The sequence below is a fragment of the Saimiri boliviensis genome, chromosome 4 (assembly GCF_048565385.1).
Source record: "Saimiri boliviensis isolate mSaiBol1 chromosome 4, mSaiBol1.pri, whole genome shotgun sequence".
Classification (NCBI taxonomy): Eukaryota; Metazoa; Chordata; class Mammalia; order Primates; family Cebidae; genus Saimiri; species Saimiri boliviensis.
In genome coordinates this window covers 20,979,905-21,004,164 of record NC_133452.1, presented here as the reverse complement: position 1 = coordinate 21,004,164, position 24,260 = coordinate 20,979,905, and the positions used below count along the sequence as shown (strand labels likewise).

The following is a 24,260-nucleotide window of genomic DNA, read 5'->3' as shown; positions in this document are numbered from 1 at the left end:
GTTCAATAAATGTGGTAAATGTTGCATGCCTTGTCCTAAACGAATCAATTCACAGTGATTATTTGCATTTTAAAGACTTTGAAAATTAAAACAAAACTGCAAACAAAAATAAAGGAACTAACTAGGTTTCTGTCTTTGCGGTCTTCATTGGTCAGGGAACTCTTTATGAGTGTTTCTGACTCATTTGCATTCTGCGGAGCTCCAGTTCATGGTTTGTGGAATACTAGGCAAGTCCATGTCCTTCTACCAGTTGGAGCAATGAAGAGTGTGCCCTAGATAGCTTTAGCCTCTTGATCAAAACAGTATTTCTTTACAATATTTTAAACATCCCTCTCCTACTGCTCTTGCCTACTGCAAGTTTCAAGTCTGAATGGTGACTAGAAAGCAATGAGACTTAGAGGGAAAAAACACTCATCTCACCTAAAAAAACCATGTTAACTTTGAAAAAGTCTAGAGGCTATGGGGATCCCTAAGGCATGGTTATTGGCCATCTGTTTAATCAAGGTGGGCCGGGCGCTATGGCTCACACCTGTAATGCCAACACTTTGGGAGGCCGAGGCAGGTGGATCTTCTGAGGTCAGGACTTTGAGACCAGCCTGGCCAACATGGTGAAACCCCATGTCTACTACAAATGCAAATATTAGCCGGGTGTGGTGGTGCACGCCTGTAATCCCAACTACTTGGAAGGCTGAGGCAGGAGAATCACTGAAATCCAGGAGGCAGAGATTGCAGTGAGCTGGAGTTGCACCAGTGCACTCTAGCCTGGGCAACAGAGCAAGACTCCATCTCAAAAAAAAAAAAAAAAAAAAAAAAAAAAAAAAAGGTGTACTTATTCATTTTTAAGCAGATTAAGCAGATTTCTCTGCTTTTTGTTCATTCACTTTGATGAATATTTATTGAGGACCTAGTATTAAGGTGCATATTAAACACCAGGCAGCCCACTAGATATTAATGCACCCTAAGCCTAATCCTCAAGACAACATTCTTAGAAAAGCGTTATCACCCCATTTTAGAAGGAGGAATAAGTGTGTACAGGAATCTGATTAAAATACAGTGTGAATTAAGAATAAAATGGAAGAATAAGACTTGAAAGCAAATGGGGGTCAAATCCTGAACTTTAAAGGCTGCTGGGCTTAAGAGTTGGAACTTTCTTTAGTAGACAGTAGGAAACTTTAACACATTTATGCCTGAGGTTGCAATTTTTTGAATTTTTGCAATCAGACCTTGGCGATGACCTTGAGCAGAAGGATTTAAATGACTCTTTGGAATGCTTAGCCTTCCAATAATGGAACACTAGGCATTCATAGGTTAATAAAAAATGGTGGTTTTTTTTGTTTTTTGTTTGTTTGTTTGTTTGTTTTGTTTTGTTTTGTTTTGAGACGGAGTTTCGCTCTTGTTACCCAGGCTGGAGTGTAATGACGCGATCTCGGCTCACTGCAACCTCTGCCTCCTGGGTTCAAGCAATTCTCCTGCCTCAGCCTCCCGAGTAGCTGGGATTACAGGCATGTGCCACCATGCCCAGCTAATTTTTTGTATTTTTAGTAGAGACGGGGTTTCACCATGTTGACCAGGATGGTCTCGATCTCTCGACCTCGTGATCCACGTGCCTCGGCCTCCCAAAGTGCTGGGATTACAGGCTTGAGCCACCGCGCCCGGCTAAAAAATGGTTCTTAACCATTGTAAGCACCAAAATCTGCTGGGGAGCCTACTCACAATATGTGTATCCAGGTCCCACTGCAAAATACAGAGTGAAACTTGTAAAGGTAGAGCCAAAGTTATTTGTATTCTGGGGGAAAATACTCGAAGAGGTCTTCATGCATAGCACTAGCGAGGAATCATTGCACGAAAGCCTCTAATTATTAGAAAGTTTTCCTATATTGAAGTGGATCCTTCACTAACTTAGGAAGATCCCGCTCTCACCTGAGACTCTCTGAAACCGCCGAAGACTCCATGCATCTTCGCAGGAGTTTTAAAGTGTCCACGCAGGAGCCTCTGTATTTATCCTGGGAACCTTCCTCTGGCTTGACAGGTTTTGGAAAAGCCTCTCTTAGAATGACCTTCAGCACTTCCCAATTTTATAGAAGTGGGGACAGTGTCCACAGGCATGAGAGGTGCTGCACCCGGACCTTGGAGTCAAACCAAAGAGAGGAACCTAGTCCCTTTCCACGCCACATCAGTTCACACAGCCCTGCAGACGTCTAGTCTTGGAGCCCTACAGACAGAAACTGAGTCCGCTAATAGAAACTTGGTAGGAAAAAAAAAAAGGAAATGCAAAGCCTGAAAACGTAAAATAACTTTCTCCTTTCCTTCCCGTTGCAGCCATGACATTGATTTTCTGTGTAATTCAGACCCAGGCTCTTTGCTTGGATCATGTCATTGCTCCCCCTGGTGGACTTCTTCTTCATTGCAGGCATGTGTGGCCCTGACGGCTTCCTGCAGGCCGCCCTGCTTCCAGCTTACCAGGGCTACCCCAAACCGCGAGAAGAGGGAGGGGTCACCGGAGCCTCCAGCCATCCTCCAGGCCTCTGAGGTTCAAGGGCCAAGGATCCTCCTCTGAGCTACTCTATTTTTCTTTGATATATTAAAAACATGTTCTTTCTTTAAAATGCTTTGCAAAATTATAGGACATTTAGGTGTTCATGAGTGACACAGAATTCACTTATGAACCACATGGGCTTAGATACCATCTCTGCGGTCAAGTATTTGCCAAAGAAGTCAGGAGCCAAGTCTGACTGTGTTGATAGAACTGCAGGTAAAGGCCTTCTGCTCTACCATGCCAGCCAGTCAGGTTGAAAGCAAAAGATTAGAAACTACTTCCTGATGCACTGTGATGTGTGTGTATGTGTGTGTTTTTTTTTCCTTTTAGATATCTTCCATTACACAGTTATCTTTTTTAGTATCAAAATTTAATTTCCCATTCTTGTTAGGATATACTCTGTTTTCCCACCTAGAATTAAAAAGTATTATCTCTGGCATTCTAAAACTTTTATTTTTGTATTATTTCTTAATGCTTTTTCATCTGTTAGAACTTTCTTTAAAATTTTCAGCACATCACAAGAAAAGCAGAAAATTTGTTCCATAAACTCTCTTTGTTCTCCAGAGTTTTGTGCTAACCAATCTGTTCCTTCCATTTTGAAAGGTTAACATACGTATCAAATTTCAGTGGGAATGGTGAGTAGATTCAGCCAGTTCATTTAAAAAAAAAAAAAAATAGCGTTTAGATTTTGGAAAGACTTGGATTTCAATCCTGGCTTTACCTCTTTGTCTGGATGAGACTTAAAGCAACTAATGCAGCCTTTCATGCCTCAGTTTCTTAACCTATATCATAGAAAGAATAATACTTATCCATGGCCAGGTGCAGTGGCTCATGCCTCTAATTCCAACACTTTGGGAGGCCAAGGCGGGTGAAATCACCTGAGGTCAGAAGTTCAAGACCAGCCTGATCAACATGATGAAACCCCGTATCTACTAAAAATAGAAAAATTAGCTGGGCATGGTGGCAAGTGCCTATAATCCCAGGTACTCAGGAGACTGAGGCGGGAGAATCACTTGAATCAGGAGGCAGAGGTTGCAGTGAGCCAAGATAGCACCATTGCACTCCAGCCTGGGCAACTCTGTCTCAAAATAATAATAATAATAATAATAATAATAATAATAATAATATCCATGGCATTCTTGTGAGGATAAAATGACAGCACGTGTATAAAGAGCACTTTGGTGCACTCAAAAAATGGAAGTCTGTTTAATGGTTACGTCCTGGATATTATGATGGTAAGACTGTTTGCTCCATGCAACACCAGGATCATGAACATATGGGTCTGTCTCAAAAAGGCTAAATTTGTAGTCTGGATGCTAGGTAATTCTGTCTTCAGCTAACTATACATTTCTTGACTCGAAAAAGGATTTCTAAAGATGATATCTTCATTTCATAAATATTTATGGGATGTATGTTCTGTGCAGGTAGCTTGAGTAGGCTTTCTAGGGGATAAAGCCTGCCCGCAACCCTCACAGAAGTTACATTCCAGCTCAAATCTTATGCACAAATTCAACTTCAATGTAATGTAGAAAGTGCATATCCTGAAATTTTTCAGATAGAGTGTGTGGAAGGTCACGTTCAAAACCAAGCCCATTTCCTCCCTTGTTTGCAGCCAAATTTGTTTCTCCCCAGCATTGCCCGTCTCCACAAATGGATGCCATCACGTGTTCAGTTGTTCTAACTAGGAATCTGGGAAGGAAGCTCTCTTGGCCACTCCCCCTGCCAGGTGACCACCTCTTTAACCTTCTTGGAACCTCCCCATCCGACTTACTTATATTGACTTAGTTCAGTGGTTCTCACATGTTCAGGCAGCATCCCTTGGAAGGCTTGGCAAAGCACAGACTGCTGGAACCCCTTCCCCTAGAGTTCCTTGTAATTCAGAAGGTCTGGGGTAGAGCGTGAGAATTTGTGTTTCTAACAAGTACCAGGTGATGCTGATGCTGCAGGTCTGGGACCATACTGAAAACCATCACCTCAGCTTGTGCCATTGTTGTTTAGGGTAGGGATGATTGCCTAGTCCTCCTGGTTGAGCTTCTGTATCTAATCCTCACCCTTTTTCACATTCTCCACCCTGCCCTCAGATCTGGAAAAAAGAATCTTTTCTGGCTAGTGATCACCCACAGAATCAATGTCAGAATTCCTGCTGTGATGCGCACTTCCCTCAATTATCCAGCTCTTACCTGAGTCTCTAGTCTCACCTGCTACTTTGCTGAACCCATCTCGGATCACTGAACACCTCCAGCACACTGAACTCCTGCAGTTTCTTGGTGTCATGTCATTTTATGTTTCACCTTTTGTATCTGCTCTTGATTTTTTGCAATGCCATGAGTTCCATTCTTTCCAGGACAACTCCTCTGGGCCCTTCCAGACCACTCAGGAACATCTCCTTGGGGAAGCATTACCTCCCCATCTGAAGGTAGAAAGAGGTGCCTCACCTATCTACCGTCTACCTCGTGGCAGTTATCACATGATTGTACCTGCCTCTTAGTCCACCTCACCCACAAGACTCTGAGCTTCTTGACAGCAAGGACCAAACCCGTCACCTCCATAGCGATAACCCCGAGCAGTACATTGCCTGACACAGAGGGGAGATCAATGGATGTTGAGTGAGAAGGGCTATCCAGGAAGGCTACTTGGAGGTGGTAGATATTTTAGCCAGAGGTCAAAAGAGTGGTTAGTACTTAGACACACAAGGAGTAGCAGAATATTCTAGAAGAGAGGACTTAAACCTGAGCTTGGACTTGGTCAGGCTTCAGTGTGAGGAAGGCACAAGGAGGGCTCTCATTTGGCTAACCACAGCATGTGTGGTCCTGAGAGCCAGTTGAGGTAAATAGCACAGGTAGAATTCACATGGCTCAACACGCAATTGAATGTGGAAGTCCAGGAAAGAGCTTCATCACAGGTGGGAGCATGCCGAGCACCATTAACCTGAACCAGACCATCCAGAGACAGATGAGGCTGGATAAAGGGTAAAGACGGGTGAGGATTAAGTGTGTTGGTGGCCATGGTGGATTGGAGGGCACTGTTAGGACATACTCCATTGTCTTCTTCATGTGTCTTCCCGCCCACCTTATTCCCATATTTATCTCCAGTGTCTAATAAGTACTGGATGGATGATGAGTGAATTTATGCCATGGAATCAGAATAAAGGCCGGGAATGGTCATGCACGAGCCCGGGAAAGGAGAGGTGGTCTCGTGGTGATTTTAGGTGGTGCCATTGTCACCCCTGGTGACTCTCCTGCATATAAGATTAAGGCGAGGAAAGAGGCAGGCTGCTGGCCATGGCGGGAGGACCAGGCGAGACACCTCAAGTGATGGCACCAACAAGTTCAGAAGATGACTGCTTGTCACCAAAAACAAGGAAAGTTTTAGCGCTTTTGAAGATCAAACCACTTAGAGCTGAAATGTACCCTCTGCCTTCACTGTGCTAATGCAATAAACATGAGCATTAGTACCTTCATTCTATGTTTAAAGATACGTCTAGAGAGGGTTATACATTGTCACTGCTAATCCATTTCTTCCTTGTGAAATAGACAGCTTTATGACTATTATGACACTATTCTCAAAATCTAACTACTACTATTCTTCCATTAAATTTAACACACTGACATGTGTTTAGAGAATATAATATGATGTTGAATATGTGAAGCAAATGTTTTTCCTTCTGACCTATTCTTCAGTTTTCTTGTACAGGACTAGGGGGCTTTCTTGTATGACTCTTCTGTGTGCAGAGAAATATCTAAATAAAATAATCTAGAGATGAAAGCATTAACGGTCTTTACATTAAACATACACACAGTCAAGAGTTATTTTTCCAAGCAGGCACCCTCAGGGATAAATTACCTATGGGTATGTCTCTAAATCAGTAATTCTATTAGTAAATCCATCAAAAGTCAAAATTAACAATGTGACCATGCAGGAAGTTTTACTACCAAAAACAAGCACTTGCAGGTGGTGGTTGAGGATAAACAGTAGATAAAGAGGCAGGATTCAATTTCCTTTTATTCTGTAGCTCGAGGACAGACAGACCATTATTCACTCATACCTGCCACTGACTAACAGAAGCACAGGGTTTATGAACTGCAAGTCATTTACCTTTAAAATTCAATTTCATTCCTTCAGTCGTTGTGAGCTCCAATATCTAATTACAAGGTTTACACACTGAGATCCTAGCATAATAATCTATAAAGCGCGTGCTAGTTGGAGTTAATTCATTGAACAAATATTTATCGAGCACTTATGTATGTGTCAGTCCTGTGTTAGACATGAAGGAACAAGGCAGGCTCAGGTTTTCTGTCATGCTTGAGACAAGCCTGGAGTTCCAGACTCTTTATTGTTCTTGTTGCTACTGCGGTTAACATGTGAATGACTGGTTTTGTTTCCAGTTTTTCAACTTGAACTGTTTCATAAAACATGAAATCTTGCACTTCTGACATTCATCCAAAGTAGCAAGCTGCCATGTGCTTTTCAAAAATTCCACCATGTGTGCGTTTTGATGGGGCCAATTAGAAAAACCGGGGAAAGAGAAATTCAGGAAGTTAGGGAGTCATAAGAATGCTTGGAATTTCTAACAGATTTTACTAAATATTTTCTGTATCATGACATGTTCCAGAAGGCCATAAAAGTTAGTTTATATGAATATAAACTGCTTTCTGCTTTGCTGATAACTGCAAATAAATAATTCAGATGACCACCCACCACAAACCAAGATATTTGAGGGTTTAACGTGTTTCCTATAAAATATTTTCTTTATAAATTTTATAGACAAGGAGAACAATAATGAAGTAGTACCTCATTTTATTCCGATATTTAAATTCTGCAGCACCTGTTTCAGTATTTTTGTAGATTCCAGTAATATCAATATAGAATAAGAAAATGGCTAACCTCTTTCCTTGATTTGACTTTAAAGGAGGGGACAGAAGGCATTCTTTTATTTATATTTTAGTGCAGCAACACACTGATTTCTCCAGCCGAAATGCTTTCATGGTAACAATCAACTAAATGAGGCACAGGACTATCAGTTTGGATAGCACTGTTTTATTCACTAAGGAGCCTTATGTAAAACTTCATAAATGTTGCACAAAACCCAGCTGTTTGGCCCTGGTCCAGCCGAAATAAGTGGGAATAAAGAGTCAGATAGATAACCTTTAACTTAATGTGGCTTGGTAAATCAGATCCTATATGTGCTAATTATGTACTTTTTTTAATAGATGGAACTGATTAAAAATATAAGCACTGCCGAACAGCCCTATTTATTCACTCGACATGTTCATTTCCTCAACTTCTCAAGGTAAGTCATTTTCCAGTTTAATGGTTCTTTCATTTTCTTCTAATGAACAATTACTTTAGAAATTCACCTTTATTTACAAGGTAGTACAATTGCCCCTGAACAGACATTTTTAATCCATTTATTTTTGCTACGGATGGATCAAAATTTGAAATATTTGAACAGAAACTTCATTTCTTCCTGGACTACTGTCATAAATCTTACAAAAACTTGGATTTACTTTTTAATGAGAAGCCATTTGACCTAATAACTCTTTTTTAAAAAGGAATCAGATTTTGTATTGAAACAAATAAGAAGGCAGGAGATGAGTATTTTAGCATAAATATTTTATTGCACATTTGTATACAATTTGAACCTGCACAGAACTCTGGGAATAATTTAATGGTAGAGTAATGAGTAATTTCTAGGATCCAAGAGCTAGTACCAGCCTCGGTCTATCTTTTTAACACAGTCACGTGCCTCATGATGACATTTTGGTCAATGACAGACCTCACATACATAGTAATCCACAGGATTATATTATAGTATTTTTACCATATCTTTTCTGTGTTTAGATACACAAAAGCTTATTATTGTGTCACAGTGACCTCCGGTATTCAGTGTAGTCATGTGCTGTCCAGGTTTGTAGCCCAGAAGTGATAAGCTGCACTATACAGCATGGATGTGCAATAGGCTTTCGCCATCGAGGTTTGTGTATTCACACTCTATCATGCTTGCACAACCACGAAATCGCCTCATGATGCATTTCTCAGAATGTATCCCTGACATTAAGCAATGTGTGATTGTATACCGTTTGATTTTCTAAGCCTTGCATGTTTGGTGCTGGGGAGGTATTTAGAATCCTGAGGGTTTTTTTCCCCAGCAGCTGTGGTCTTCTGATAACAATACAAATCTTCACATTTAGGTTTTTAGACTCCCTATTGTTAAATTACTAGCTTCAAGTTCTGAGTATTCTCTTCCCCAGTGGTCCATGAGCATAGATTGACTGTCACTGTGCCTCCTTCCTGAGCTGATGGCCCTTAGTGTCACGCTCTCCCTGTGCTGGCCCAAGTCGCACTCACAGCCGCTGTCTAAAGGCTGACAGATCACTGATTCCAAAGGCAGATCTGCAGGGACCAGCCTTGGAACCCCCGGGCCTCCCTTGTCGGCCATCTGACAGCACTTCTGTCATCTTAACATGGGGATGACAGTGCCTTGCAGGTCCACCCAAGAGTACCGAAGGTCCCAGAGTAGCACGCAACATCTGTGAGTTAGTGCCGACCTAGTGGCTCCTGCAGGCACCAGGGAGGCTGGCTCTGGAGGAGCTGCTGCCCTGGTCCAGGGTGCCTGACCACCCACCTGGCTGGAAGAAGATTTCAGCCCTGAAAGGACTTTCCTGCTGTGCAGCAGGTCCTGCGCAAATTAAGTGCAAAGAATGAAATTCAGTAAAGCAAGTGATTAAGCAGAAAAAAGGAGTTGCTGCCTTATCTTTCAAAGCAAGTGTTCCCTGAAGTTTCCTAGGCCTTCTTGATAACCAGAGTTCCCTGAGATGGTAACAGGACACCTGCAGATTTTCCGTAGTGACCCAGAGCCAGGTGCTGGGCAGCTAGGAGTGTGTTTTCAACCACGTTTATAAAGTAGCTCGTTATTAAATTGTCCGAGGTGTGTGCCCTGCCTCTTAATTCTAGAAGGCCACAAGCATATTATTAGACATGATTAGATAATAAGGCTTGTTAGCTCTTTCAGGCATTGTGTTTTATGACTTCCAAAGAGAAAAGCACTGCTTCTCTGATTCTCGCTGCTCTAGCATGTTTCCTTCTAAGTCACCCCTGACGTCCTCAAACCTCATTCATGAACACTTCTCGCTTCATAGGTCAAAGCTTTACAACCAAACAGATTGCAGTGCCACAAATTTTAAATAATTATCTCTGAACAGTATGAAACACAAGTTAGAAGCCGTGGCCAGCATCTTATTTGGGTTGGCAGAGCACAACATGGTGGCCATATTCTGTTGGATGGCCTCTACCATCAAACACATGTACAGGAGTTTAGTCTTCGTTGCTTTAATTCTGAAAGGAAAAAAAATGATAAATGCCTTTTACAAGATACCACGTCTACAGAAAACAGTGCTGGCCTGGCTGTCAGCACCTCTGGTGTCAGAAGTGGCCTCCCCACTGGTCATGATTCTTGGCAGCCATTTAGCTTCTTGCCAGTCTCCATTTTTCTATTTTCCATCTGTAAAACAGCAACGGTTGTGTCACCCCTACCATATAGGGATGCTCTGAACCTGTGAAGGAAAGGCCTTCTGCGAGAAGGGTGCTGTATTGGTCCGTTTTCATGCTGCTGATAAAGACATACCCGAGACTGTGAAGAAAAATGGTTTAATTGGACTTAATAGTTCCACACGGCTGGGGAGGCCTCAGAGTCCTGGCGGGAGGTGAAAAGCACTTCTTACATGGCGGTGGCAAGAGAAAATGAGGATGATGCAAAAGCAGAAACCCCTGATAAAACCTTCAGATCTCATGAAACTTACTACCACAAGAACAGTAGTGGGGAAAGCACCCCCTTGATTCTAATCATCTCCCCCTAGGTACCTCCCACAACACATGGAAATTACAGGAGTACAGCTCACGATGAGATCTGGGTGGGGGCACAGAGCCAAACTATATCAGATGCTATATACATTCAAAGGGGCACTTAAAAAGGCAATTCTGTAGACCACTGCCCAGCTCCTGACTCGGTTTCTATGACAACGCCTTGAGGGCAGGGCTGGGCTCTCTTTCTCCTCCCTCAGTTTCATTTTGCTCAATTAAACACATACCTATGGCGTTCTTTCTTCTATACACTACGTGAGAACTGGGCTTCTGCAGTCAACATTAAATGTTTCTCTTGCCTTCGGGAAACTCTAAGTTCTTCAAGGGTGATGCATGTAAGGAGAAGGTGGTCACAGGGCTTCTCCTAGGGGAAGTGGGAGGCAGGAACCTCCCTGAGGGACAAGGACTCGGGGAAGGTGTTTCTGCGGGGATGTGAGGGATGGGTCAGCTTTAGACAAGTGAGCGGCTGTGCTCTTCCCAGCACAGCGACCAGCAGAAGAACAGTGTGGAGTGGAACCGAAAGGGATGTAGTGCAGCCCAGGATGGACATGACAGGACTGGAACAGCAGGCAGAGTTTTAGGCGGAAATAACAAGAGACTGCCTGACCAGCTCTGCTGCTTTCAATAGAAAGCCAAAACTGACTCCGGAGGAGCACCCTCCTCCTCTCTTCACATGCACACACCAGGGCCTAAGCCCTTAGCTACCAGACTTCCATAAAAAGGAAGAGAATGATCAGTTGAACTTTACTATATGACAAGACTACGATTGTTTCACTCACAAATCATGGGACATTAAAAATCAGCTTTTCCTTCTTTAAGGGAATTGTTTTATTTAAGGAAGATTTCTCCGTCAATATGCAATTGACAGAGAAAAACAACTAAGTTGGGACTTGTTAAGAGGCCTTTGACATACTTTTTAGTGTTTTTTTGTTTGTTTGTTTGTTTGTTTGTTTGTTTTTTGACACAGGGTCTTACTCTGTTGCCCAGGCTGGAGCACAGTGGCACGATCTCAGCTCACTGCAACCTCTGCCTCCCTGGTTCAAGTGATTTTCCTGCCTCAGCCTCCCGAGTAGCTGGGATTACATGCATGCATCACCACACTTAGCTAATTTTTCTATTTTTAGTAGAGACGGGGTTTCACCGTGTTGGCCAGGCTGGCTTCAAACTCCTGGCCTCAACTGATCTGCCCGCCTCAGCCTCCCAAGTGTTGGGATTACAGGCATGAGCCACTGCGCCCAACCAAGGACTGTAACATACATTAAAAAATAATTTTTAGATATATTTTGAATGATAAGGGATAAAGATAATGAAGCTGATCTTAAGAAACCTACTCTTCTAACTGCTGGCAGAGGTGTTGCTTGTTTCAGAATAATGAGGTTCCCATGAGAAGAACTGATACTGTAACCTCATATTCTTTGTTGATATTTCCAATCCTTCGCACATCGTTCACATGCTGCAGATACTTGCTGGCAAGCGGACTTTTAAGCATGAAAGTCAGGCCTCTCTCCCTATACTTTTTCTTGCAGACAAATGCTCAGAACTTTTGAAGGGTATGTATGGCATTATACCATAACTAATTGCCCTTTCCTTTTTTAAATCCCGTTAAAGATGGCATTTTACCTTGAAATTTAGACACTCTTGAGTCATGTGAAATGCTATCCTGTGAGCACTTGGTGTTTCTATGGCTGACCTACTTTGTTTTTTCACCATGTAGTCTTCCTGTCCTGTTTCCCCTTTTTCTTTTTTTAGAGTTAGAAGGAACCATTTGACTATATCTAGTTCTATGAACCCAAAGATGGGAAGTAATTGGTTCAGACCAATCAGGTGTTTTGCCTCAGGAAAGGTTTCCTGCCTAGGGACAGGAACTACCTCTATGAGATCTCAGGCTTCGGTGTGGACTCCTGAGTTTCACAGTGGGTTGCTCTTTCATACAGTTTTGGATCTCCCTGGAAAGTCAAGCCAGATGAATGTTTTTCACCTGGACTGTCTGGAGAATTGAGTCAAAACTACCTTAGCCTAAAAGATGCTTCTCTTTATTAGGATGTTTCAGTAGGATTTTCAGTATTTGCATTCTATGGTTGCACGTATCTTTTTCCAGTCTTCAGAGTAACTTTAGGAAGCAGTTTCTGAAAGAGATCAGCTTTGCGCCCTTCCAAATCTATCTCAGATCTACACGCTAGAAAGCCTTGTGACAGACTACAATTCAAATTTGTCTGTCCCCTGCCCCCAGTCTTATTTGTTTTCTACGCTTCTATGTTTTGGGGGAGTCTAAATATTTTTGCAATCCACAATGCCCCTCACTCTTCCGAATGTGCTTTTGCAGGGAAAACCTTAAGAGAAGTTTTGCCTCAGAGCCTGGTGTTATCAAAGTAGTCTAAATGCATTATAAGAAACACCAATAAGCTAAATAATGTCAAGCCACCACTTCCCTTAACCTTTTTACATGTCATTCTTTCTTTCTCTCCCATGACCCCTCACTTCCTTTGCATCCATTTCTGTTTTCTCATGTATCTCAGATGGTGGCTCCAGTGCCAACAGTCACTTGCAAAAACAAACAGACAAAAATGTGAAAGTAAGTCAATCACTGGAAAAGCAGTGCGGTGTGATGTGCAAGAGAGTGCGTACTGGACACCTTTTCTCTTCCCTGCAAGTGAAGTCTCAAGTACTGATGTGAGCAGTGTTTTTCATAACAACTTTTGTTAACAAACTCTGCCCTCTGATGGCATCATTTAACAAAACAAATCAGACTTCTCTAATTCCACAAGTCAATTTGATTTCCACCTCTTATATGTAAATGTTGACTTTGTTTTTTATTCTTCTTAGCCAAGTGATCCATTTCGATCCTGTGCCCTTCAAATCTCTTATCATGTGACAGACACTGCAAACTCTTGAAGAAAACACCAAATTAAAAATTGGTATTAGCAGTTAACACCATCTCTGCCTCCTTAAACACAGCGCAGAAGTTCCATATACAAGGGCGAGTTTTCTCTGGGTTTTCCCTATGTGAACCCTGGCAGGGCTCGTCTTCCTAAAATGACACTTTATACCTCATGATTCTGCTTTTCCCCCTATAGGGAGTGGATCTCTGCTGCTGCCTGGGCCACCAGCTGTGTTGGCCCATCGGGGACGAGTATAATCAGGACTTCCCCTCGGCCCACCTCATTTCCTGATTATTCCTTACTGTTTATTTTATGCCTTGTCAATTTATTTTCCTCTCCGAGTAGGAGCCCTAACCCAACCACCCAGCTCCTTCCCCATTTGTCTCAGCTTCTTACAGCAAACGTTTCCATCTCTCCTGCCTTGGGACAGACCGGAGAGCAGAGCACAGCTGTGTCCTCTGCTTGTGTTTTGTGATGGGCAGTGGTCAGGGGTTGGGGGTCCAGTCCTGGGCAGGGGAGATGGAAGTGCCCACTGCAGGGGGTGTAAGGACAGAGGCCAGACCTCCCTGCCATGCTGGCCCCCAGTGGATATCAGTGACTTCCCAGAAGCTCTTTTTACTGTGGTGGGCTCCAGCAAAGAGCCCTTTAACAGCCAGCTTGGCCCAACACAGTGGCTCACACATGTAATCCCAGCACTTTGGGAGGCTGAGGTGGGCAGATCACTTGAGGTCAGGAGTTCGAGACCAGCCTAGCCAACATGGCAAAACACCGTCACTACTAAAAATACAAAAATTAGCCAAGTGTGGTGGTGGGCACCTGTAATCCCAACTACTTGGGAGACTGAGGCAGAAGAGTCACTTGCACCTGGGAGGCAGATATTGCAGTGAGCAGGGATCGTGCCACTGCACTCCAGCCTGGGCAACAAGTGTGAAACTCCCTCCCCACCCAAAAAAAACAAAAAAAAAAACCAAAAAAACAGTCAGCTCTACTACCCCTCCCTGCCTCAGCCACTCCTTACGCTGCCCCCAACGGTCCTGTCCTTTTCCATGATGGCCTTTCTCTCACTTGAAAGTGTCTTCCTCCCTCACTGACAAGGATCAAAGCCCTGTGCCTCTGACCTATGGTACTTTTCACCCTTTAATGTAGATAGCAGCACAAAGATTCTACTTCCAGGCCAGGTGCTAAAAAGGAAATAAGCTTTTGGCAGAATGGTGGTTACCAGGGATGGGGAGAGCAGAAAAAGGGATTTTTTTGTTGAATAAGCAGAGTTTCAGTTTGTGCTGATGAAAATACTCTGGAGCTGGGGGGTGGTGATGATTTCACAACAATGTGAATGTTTTAATAACACTGAATTGTACACTTTAAAATAATGAAAAGGGTAAATACGTATTTTACCAGAATTTCTTAAAAGAACAAGATATGCTTTCAAAAATGGATTCCAATCATAATAATCTCTACTGTAATAGGAGTACAAAATATTCTTATTTCTCCAGAATAATTCTGGTCTTAAGTCTTGATTTAACATGTGCAATAATTGTTACCTCAGGAAGAATGCCTTTCAAATTTTGATGAAAATATACCTAAAATTTTCACCCAGACTGGGTGTCATGGCTCACTCCTGTAATCCCAGCACTTTGGGAGGCCGAGGCCGGCGTATCACAAGATCAGGAGTTCAAGACCAGCCTGGCCAACATGGCAAAACTCAGTCTCTACTAAAAATACAAAAAAAATTAGCCAGGCATGGTGGTGCATGCCTGTAATCCCAGCTCCTCAGGAGGCTGAGGAAGGGGAAATCACTTGAACTTGGGAGGTGGAGGTTGCAGTGAACCGAGATTGTGCCACTGCACTCCGGCCTGGACAACGGGAGTGAGACTCCATCTCGAAACAAAACAAAACAAAACAAAACAAAATTTTCACCCAAGTGTTTTGTGTAGCTATTGAAGAAGTGACTAACATTATTGATGGGCTGATTAATTGATTGAGGTAGCAGAGTGGGACAGTTGTTGATGAAAATGCTCAGAATGAGGTGTTTGGAAATGCCTCTCAGAATGAGAACCACGCAGTTACAGTTCCTAGAGAATTATGCCCTGCTGCGGATCTTCATATTCTCATCACAAAAAGTAAAAATACGACAAATTTGCAGAGTCCAAAGGAAGCCCGCAGGCTCTGATTACAGAGTCGGTGAATAGGATCTGGGAACAAATGTCAAAGAAATTGGTAATGCCTGCCATTTCAGGATGACTTAAAAGGGAGCTCCAAAGATGCAGGAGTAATTGTGGTGACTGAAGGACAAACCGGTGTGTGGCTGAACAAAAGAAAAACAAAACATGGCCTCCCTCTTCTACTCTCTAATGTGTGTACTACTGAGAACCCGTGATCAGCTGTAGTCACCACCACTTTTTAGAGCTCCATAAAGATCAAATTAGACCTATAGATTATAAAATGAAGGGAAATAAGTCTTAAGATAAAAGCCAAAGGATTTTTTGAACGAAACAACAAAAAGTTAAAAGAATTAAAATTGAAGTTGAAGAGGCTAAGCGTTGTAAAAGCAGAGGAGACACAAACTCTTTGTGTCAAATGGTTCAGACAAAAGGAAATGTGCATAAAGGGAAAATTTAAAATATTGGCTGGGTATGAGAAAGACTTTTCAACTGATACATGGACTTCACAGGGAAGTTGTGGAATCTTCTCTCAAGGCTTTTAAATATAAGGCAGGGTATTTCGCTGTATGGGATGCTAGGGTACAAATCATTCTTGCCCCCAGAATGAAATCATGAGGGAGCAAGAAGTTCAGGTGACCCAGGGACTTTATAAATGGTAGCCAGGAATTCTGGCCTGAGTTTTAAAGACAATGGAATGAGGTTTGAAAAATGTGCTTCCCTGATCAGATGCTAGCACACGTGCTATGCTCTGGTCCCTGGTGGTGGCATGGTGGTATTCTGGCCTCTTCTGTATAACTGGCACGTCACCCCAGGTTTTCTCAATATGGCGGGAGCTGTGTGCACAGAGGGCTGGCAGCCTGCAACCATTATTGCCTTCTGCAAAGAGGAAGATACATACCAGACACCTCTTTCTCATAGTTAGAAACTTCTAGAGAGAGGCTACTATATTATCTGATACTTGACAATAAATTCTTAAGCCATCTAAAACTTCCATTTGGAAAATTATTCTGGAAATCTTGCATTGGGTTGCAATGTGCAAACAAGAGCAAGTCTTCCATGCTCATCAAGACATGCCAGTCCTTACTTCTCTTGCCATTGATCAGAGATGGCAGTTGTGAGGCTGAGAACCATCTCCTGATGGGAAGCTGTGCATGGATTCACATGATAGGCAGTTCTGCTAACTAGCAGTCATTCTTTACATGAGTATAGAAGAACAGTTGAGGTTTTTTAAAGCATGAAGCAATTTTGAGGGTCTGATTAAGTGCATATTTGGTATGCAAGCCTTGTCTTCCTAGTCCCTAGCTTTATTACTGTGGTTGCTGTTTATCATAGATATGAAACCCAATTTAATTTTAAAGGGGTGATAAATCTGGGCTGTGTACAGTAGTGAGCCGGTGCTTGGCACAGCTAACTCCTGGGACTCCAGTTGGTTGTTCATCCAGTTGCATGTATGTGTATTTCTGAGAACTAACAAGATTCACACTGCAAGGCTAACCTTTCCCATGAACAGTGTGCGCTCCAGGGTGGTAGCATTTACAGGCTCCAGTGTATCATTCATGTGTCCTGGTGCCTAAAATTCCACTATCTCACAGTCATTGCTTTGGATTTTCTCTGAAGATTCTTTTTAAAAATGCAGATAAACTAGGGACCACATTATATGAATTCCTACATAAAAAGGATGGGTGGATTGTTATGCCTTTCCTCTGACAACAGAGCCCATGATATGGGAAGAAACATTAACAACTGAGAGGCACACACCCAGATGTTCATTTCTTCATTCGGTCATCATTTGTTGAGCAGCTACTGTGTGCCACACAGTGAGCTACAGGTTATTGCTCCTGACTGCAGGAGGCCCATAGTCTGATGGGAGAGGCAGACATTTCCACACAGTGCAGGAGAGAGGGCCTGGGGTAGAGAGGAAGGAGGCATGGACCCTCGGTTGGGCATTAATTGCTGAGGCATGTGATGTGACTGCAGGCTGGGTTTTGAAAGGTGAACGGAGTCTGCCAGCTGGAGAGAGGCAGGAGTGGGGTCCTGTCAGTTTTCTCTTACTTCTTTCTGACCCCTGACAGAATGTCCAGGCACGTTCCTCAGAAGGTCACAAGATCATAGGGCTAGAAAAGTCTGCAGGCCCCTCAGAAGGTCACCAAAGCATGAGTTCTGCCCAGAGACTGGGGCACTCTCTCCGGACTCCTCATGGCTACTGGTCTCAAGCAGTTCAAAGGGAAAAAGAAGGAATTCTTAAGACAAATCCAGCCAACCTCATCACTTTGCCTCGGGAAGACCTTGATTTTGGGCCAGGATTTAGTGCCTTTGTCTAATCCTTTCATGGAAGGAATTAACATGAAACACCTGGCTATTTGCTTTATTTCTATCTAAAGCCACTGGCTATCACTTGAAGTTAATTACATTGAATTTTTTTTTTTTCATTCTTGAGATCCGGCACAAAATTTCCTCAACTCTGGCAATCACCTTTCCATAATTAAGAGCACAGGTTCTAGAGCCAGATTGCCGGGACCCATGTCCTAGTTCAGCTACAAGATGTGGACCCTATTCCTGCCTCAGTTTCTCCAAGTGTAAATTAGGATAATTATGGTCTCTACTCCACTGACGTGTTATGGGGCTTCAGCGAGCTGGCCACGTGAGGTATTTAGAACAAGGTGAATGGAAGTGCTCAGTGAAGACTGGCTGTTATTTGCCCGCTTACTGCAGAGCACCTGACCCAGGACTGTGAGAACTGCTGTCTTACCCAGCAAGGCAGTGCAGAACCTACCAATCAACTGAAACATTCACCAAGGGCCAATTGGGTACCCGTGAGTTCTGTGCCGGACAGTGGGAATACTAAATCCGATCAAGAGTGGCCCCTGTCCTCAAGAAACCTAAGGCCTAGTGAGAAAACTAGACACCATCTTTTCCTTAACATGTACAATGGCATGATTTGTACCTTGCTATACTATGAAATGTCCTCATAGCCTCTCAACAGGTGCCTGGAACAGGTATCATCCTCCCCACTTCCTGCACAATAATAAAATGCCTATCGGGAAACACTATTTGCTTATTACGTGTCATTGGCACCTCAGCATAGGAGGTCATCTTTTTTTGTTTTGTTTTCGGTTTTTTGAGGCAGAGTTTCACTCTTTTTGCCCCGGCTGAAGTGCAGTGGCACCATCTCAGCTGACCGCAACCTCTGCCTCCCGAGTTCAAGCCATAAGCGATTCGCGATTCGCCTGCATCAGCCTCCGAAGAGGCTGAGATTGCAGACACATGCCACCATGCTCAGCTAATTTTTGTATTTTTAGCAGAGACGGGCTTTCACCATATTAGCCAGGATGGTCTGGAACTCCTGACCTCATGATCTGCCCGCCTCGACCTCCCAACGTGCTGGGATTACAGGCGTGAGCCACCATGCCCGGCCGGAGGTCGCCTTTTAATAAGTTCACCTCGAGGGGAGATGTCTAAGTAGACCCTGTTTTCCTCCTGCAGCGATGGATTGTAACGAGCGCCATGTTTGTGTCCCTGTGTGTTAGGTTTGGAGGAGACCAGCCTGTCTACATCAACATCATTAGAGACCCTGTCAACCGGTTCTTATCTAACTATTTCTTCCGTCGCTTTGGAGACTGGAGAGGGGAACAGAATCACATGATCCGCACCCCCAGCATGAGGCAGGAGGAGCGCTACCTGGTAAGTCCTGTTGCAAGCCAAAGGTGGTCTCCCCACCGCCCGGAGAGCGGTCCCGCCAGCAGGGGAGGCTCACTCTCCCCTTCCGCGGCCTTCCGGTGGCGCCGCCACCTAGCGTGGCGCAGAGAGGGTGCTTCCGGTGGCGCCGCCACCCAGCGTGGCACAGAGAGGGTGCTTCCGCCGGAAGGAGGTCTTGGCGAGAGAAACTGCTTCCAGGTGACCCAGACCCTAATGAACATTTCCTCAAATGATTTTCTGATTTTGCTTTGCTCAGTTGTCTTTAGTGCCAGGTTTGGGGTCCCAGAGCGGAAACAGTCTTTCCTGAGTCCTGACTAGCAGTGACATGGTTAAGAGGAACAGAGGTGTTGGGGGCGTCTGTTAGAGGGTGGCAGCGCCCCTTCTCATCCCTCTGCCCATTCAGTTCCCATGGCAACCCGGGGAGGGAGAGGTGTCTTCAGATGAGGACCCTGAGATTCCAAAGGTTGTGGGATTTGCCACAGTCATCTCTCAGGTAAGGGCACAACTGCGACCACCCCATGCCTTCCAGGTCTGTGTTCTTTCCACCACAGCACGATAGAACCCTGTCATTCCAGCAATCATTGTTTGCTTTCTCTGGATTTGTTTTGAGACCCTCAGCTCCATAAGGGATGAGCCCAGTAATTATTTCCGCAGCACAGAGGTTGGTAAGAAAAATGGCGTGTGGAGTTGCGTGTCTTTCTTTCAGCGCTCGAACGAAAGGGACATTTCCCATCACTATGTTGAGAAACACTGATATGCTGACAGCCTGGTACCCAGTAGGCTGAAATCCTGGTCTCTGTCTGAGAGAGCCCTTGGGGTTCACCCGGACGCGTCCTGGGCTGTCTCGGGCATAAGCAGAAAAGAAGGAAGTATTGAGGATCACTCAGATGTGTCACTCCCAGGCTGGAAGACCGCCCAGCGCCGAGGCCACTGCTGATGGGCCCTCCACAGCAACCTGGCCGCTGGAGGAAAGCACCTAATCTCAGGGCCACGGCCAGGACGGCTGCTTCCTCATCTCATTTTAAAAACGTACTAGAAGGGGGTGTTCAGAGGCTGGGAGCATTTCGGGATGATGTCCCCTCAGTGTCATGTGCATGTTTTCAAGTCCATTATTAGAGTAGAGAAAACTGAGATACAGAGAAGTTAATGTCTCTAACTTCTAGGGCTAGACGACGACCCCAGACCCACGGCTTTCCACTGACCTTCAGTATTTGATCCACTGCCTAAGGCCTCAGTGAAGTATTTTGGTGATATATTTTTTATTTTTATTTTCTTCCATTGATGATCTATTTTAGAAGTGGCTTTTTTCTTTTCTTTGCCAAACCCTAATCTATTTCTTTATAGGTTATGAAGGTGGGCACAGTGGCTTACGCCTGTAATCCCAGCACTTTGGGAGACCGAGGCAGGAGACTCACTCTTGGCCAGGAGACCATTCTGGCCAACATGGTGAAATCCCATCTCTATTAAAAATACAAAAATTAGCCAAGCATGGTGGCACACACCTGTGATCCCAGCTACTTGGGAGGCTGAGGCAGGAGAATTTCTTGAACCCAAGAGGTGGAGGTTGCAGTGAGCCAAGATCACGCCACTTCACTCCAGCCTAGGCACCAGAGTGAGACTCCATCTCAAAAAAACATTTTTTCATTAAAAATAAAACAAAAATCAGAAAATAAACAAACTATAGGTTATAAATGTGGCCATATTTTTTTTTATTCAGTGAGACGTGTAATTGTAGTATAGAACCACTTACTGGAAGAATAATGTCTTCTCTATCTTCATTATTTGTTTTGGATCTTGATTAATATAGCTATATGTTCTTTTAAAAACAGCGTACATTCCATTTCATCAAGATAATTCTTTCATAGTTCTGATTCAATCCTCATGCTGAGAAAGTTAGGACCAAAGGATAGCAGAAAACGCTGAAAAACCAATGATACAAAAACACATCTTATGAACACTGCTCTTCAAATATTAATGTAAGAGTTGATAGAAGTGCTCTAGCTTTTTTTGCACTGTCAAGCTTTTGTTATATGAAATGTAAATCATTTCATATAGTGTAGTCTTCACATACTCACACAAATGATAAGCTGCAATCATTAGAGAGAAAGGTAGCAAATGTGAGGGAAAAAAATACGGAGTTTCTATTTGTTTGTTTTTGTTTTTGTTTTGAAGCAGAGTCTCACTCTTATCTCAGTCTCGTTCTGTCTCTCAAAGTCTGCCCAGGCTGGAGTGCAGTGGCGAGGTCTCTGCTCACTGCAACCTCCACCTCCAGGGTTCAATCCATTCTCCTGCTTCATTCTCCCAAGTAGCTGGAACTACAGGCACCTCCCACCACATCTGGCTAATTTTTGTATTTTTAGTAGAGGTGGGGTTTCACCATGTTGGCCAGGCTGGTCTCAAACTCCTGACCTAAAAGGATTCACCCACCTCGGCCTCACAAAGTGTTGGGATTACAGATGTGAGCCACTGCACCCGGCTTGGTTTGGAGTTTTTTTAAAAAGGTCATAAAATGTTGAAAGTTAGTAGTTGGGGTAAGTCTTATATTTTCGAAGAGCTGGTAATTGCCTTTATTATGTGACTTGAGAGATTATAGGGAGATTTCCCTGCTTGGAATTCTGCCCTTAAAGATTTGTAGGGCACCCTTTCCAAATGTAAGCACTGTGTTCAGGAAGGGTCTATGTCAGATGAGGTCATGAGATCGATCCTTGGCAAGGCCCCAGCAGGAAAGTACAGGGCTCCCCAGAGCAGCACAGCAGAAACCCAGGGGGCTCAAGAGAGAAGAGCTGGTGGGGGGAGTGTGTCCCCATCATGATCTGGTTCCACCCTGACCTGGTTAGAAGGCTGTCTTCTTGTTCAAAGGATAGTTTGTTTATTTGGAAGAAGATGGTTTATTGCCCTTTTTTAATAGCTGAAACTTTTAATTCCATCTCCTTGGTCCCATTAGACCCTTGAAATAAAATTGCCCCCTTTCAGAAGGGTCTGTCCTCATTTTGGCAAAGCCTGGGTGGTCAGTTGTTTGACTCAAAAGAGGGTGTTGTTTGTGTCTCAGCGGGGTACAGGCAGCTGTGAGGAGCCCACTATCCGCTCCTTGCAGGCCACCCCTCCCGTCGGAGGCCCCTCCCTACACACCGCAGGCACAGAGTCTTGGGTGCTGGCCTGAAATGGGTCTGCTGATTTACCACATCATTCCAGATCTCAATGCGCCAAAGCCCCTTGCTTTATCCAGTTGCCAAAAATCGGACAGTTCTGCTCCTGGCCCTGAGCCTTACAGAGCTGCTTAGCATACAGCTGGGAGCAGCCAGTGCCTGCCTCTGAGCCTGCTCTGGGGGTGAAATAATACCATCTTGTGAGGCAGAGTGGTTTGGAAGAAAATGGAAAGAGTAAAGGAATCCTAGGATTTGCAGGAACCCCAAGGAGGATGAGGACACTCATTTTACAGGTGTGGAAATAGGCCTGGGATTCCGGGTTGGGTAAAGTTCCTGCCAGGAGGAGAAGCCAGACCTCCTGACTCTACCTTGGTGCTATTTGCCCACTCAGACCTTATGTTTTTACCTCCTGAAGGGTAAAGGGAAGCGGACTGGGCCGAATCCCATGCTTTTGAAGCAGAATCATTTTATGGAACATTGTCCATCTGTGCAAAGACATCATGTTACAGCAATTTGTTTGCAAATATCCAAGCATCTTATAGCTACTCCTTATTTTCTGGGAACAACTAGGTTTTCTCAAACTTTCTTTCTTTTTTTTTTTAAAAGAAAAAAAAGAAAGAAAGAAAAAGAATAGTAATAATAATAAAAATGAAGGAGAGCAAGAAAGAGGAAGAGGAAGAGGGAGAGAGAATGAGGGTGTTGCTTTATTGCCTGGGCTAGAATGCAGTATAAAAATGGGTATTCCTATAACTGTGCTTAATAATAAAGACACGAAAAAAATGAGGGAAGAAAATAACAACCAGCCAACCAATATTTCATTGAAACCTGTAAGTTGGTGTGATATGGTACGGATAAGAGTGTGTGTTTTGTGTATTTAAAGTGGAGAGTTCTATAAATGTAAAGTTTACTTGTTCTGGATCTGAGTTCAAGTCCTGGATGTCGTTGAAAATTTTCTGTCTCATTGATCTGTCTAATATTGATGTTGAAGTCTTCCACTATCATTGGGAAACTTAATAATAATATGTGAGTTTAATACTGCCATTTAATGTTAGCCGGCTGTTTTGCCCATAAGTTGATGTAAATTCTTCATTATTTTGATGCTCTTTACTTTTTGGTATTTTTGGTATTTTTTAGAAAGTCTGATACTGATTGTTCCTTTCTATGTGTAGTGGTTCTTTCAGAAGCTTTTGTAAAGCAGACCTGGTGGTGATGAAATCTCTGAGTGCTTGCTGGTTCACAAAAAATTTTATTTTTCCTTCGCTTATGAAGCTTAGTTTGGCTGGATGTAAAATTCTGGGTTGAAAGTTCTTTTCTTTAAGGATGTTGAATGTTGGCCCCCACTCTCTTCTGGCTTGTAGGGTTTCTGCTGAGAAATCTGCTGTAAGTCTGACAGGCTTCCCTTTATGGGTAACCTGACCTTTCTCTCCGGCTGCCCTTAGTATTTTCTCCTTCATTTCAACCCTAGTGAATCTGATGTGCCTGGAGGTTGGTCTTCTTGAGAAATATCTTTGTGGTGTTCTCTGTATTACCTGGAGTTGAATATGGTCCTGCCTTGCTAGGTTGGGAAAGTTTTCCTCAATAATATCCTGAAGCGTATTTTCCAGTTTGGATTGATTCTCTTCATCACATTCAGGTACACCTATCAAATGTAGATTAGGTCTTTCCACATAGTCCCACATTTCTTGGAGACTGCTCGTTCCTTTTTATCCTTTTCTCTCTAATCTTGTCTTCTCGTTTTATTTCATTGAGTTGGTCTTCGACCTCTGTTATCCTTTCTTCTGCTTGATCAATTCGGCTGTTAAAACTTGTGCATACTTCACGAAGTTCTCGTATCATGTTTTTCAGCTCCATCAATTCACTTATATTCCTCTCTAAATTGTGTATTCTTGTTAACATTTTGTCAAACCTTTTTTCAAAGTTCTTAGTTTCTTTGGATTGGATTAGAACAAGTTCTTTTAACTCACATAGGTTTCTTATTATC

General features: G+C 43.5%; 1 protein-coding gene across 1 annotated transcript in view; it reads left to right on the top strand.

The window, feature by feature from the left end:
- UST (uronyl 2-sulfotransferase) overlaps window positions 1–24,260 on the top strand; it is a 321,994-nt gene that overhangs the window by 187,206 nt on the left and 110,528 nt on the right. The window contains exons 4-5 of the mRNA XM_003926823.4: window positions 7,747–7,826; window positions 18,965–19,118. Coding sequence (XP_003926872.1) covers window positions 7,747–7,826; window positions 18,965–19,118 — 234 coding nt within the window. The remainder of the gene's footprint in view (window positions 1–7,746; window positions 7,827–18,964; window positions 19,119–24,260) is intronic.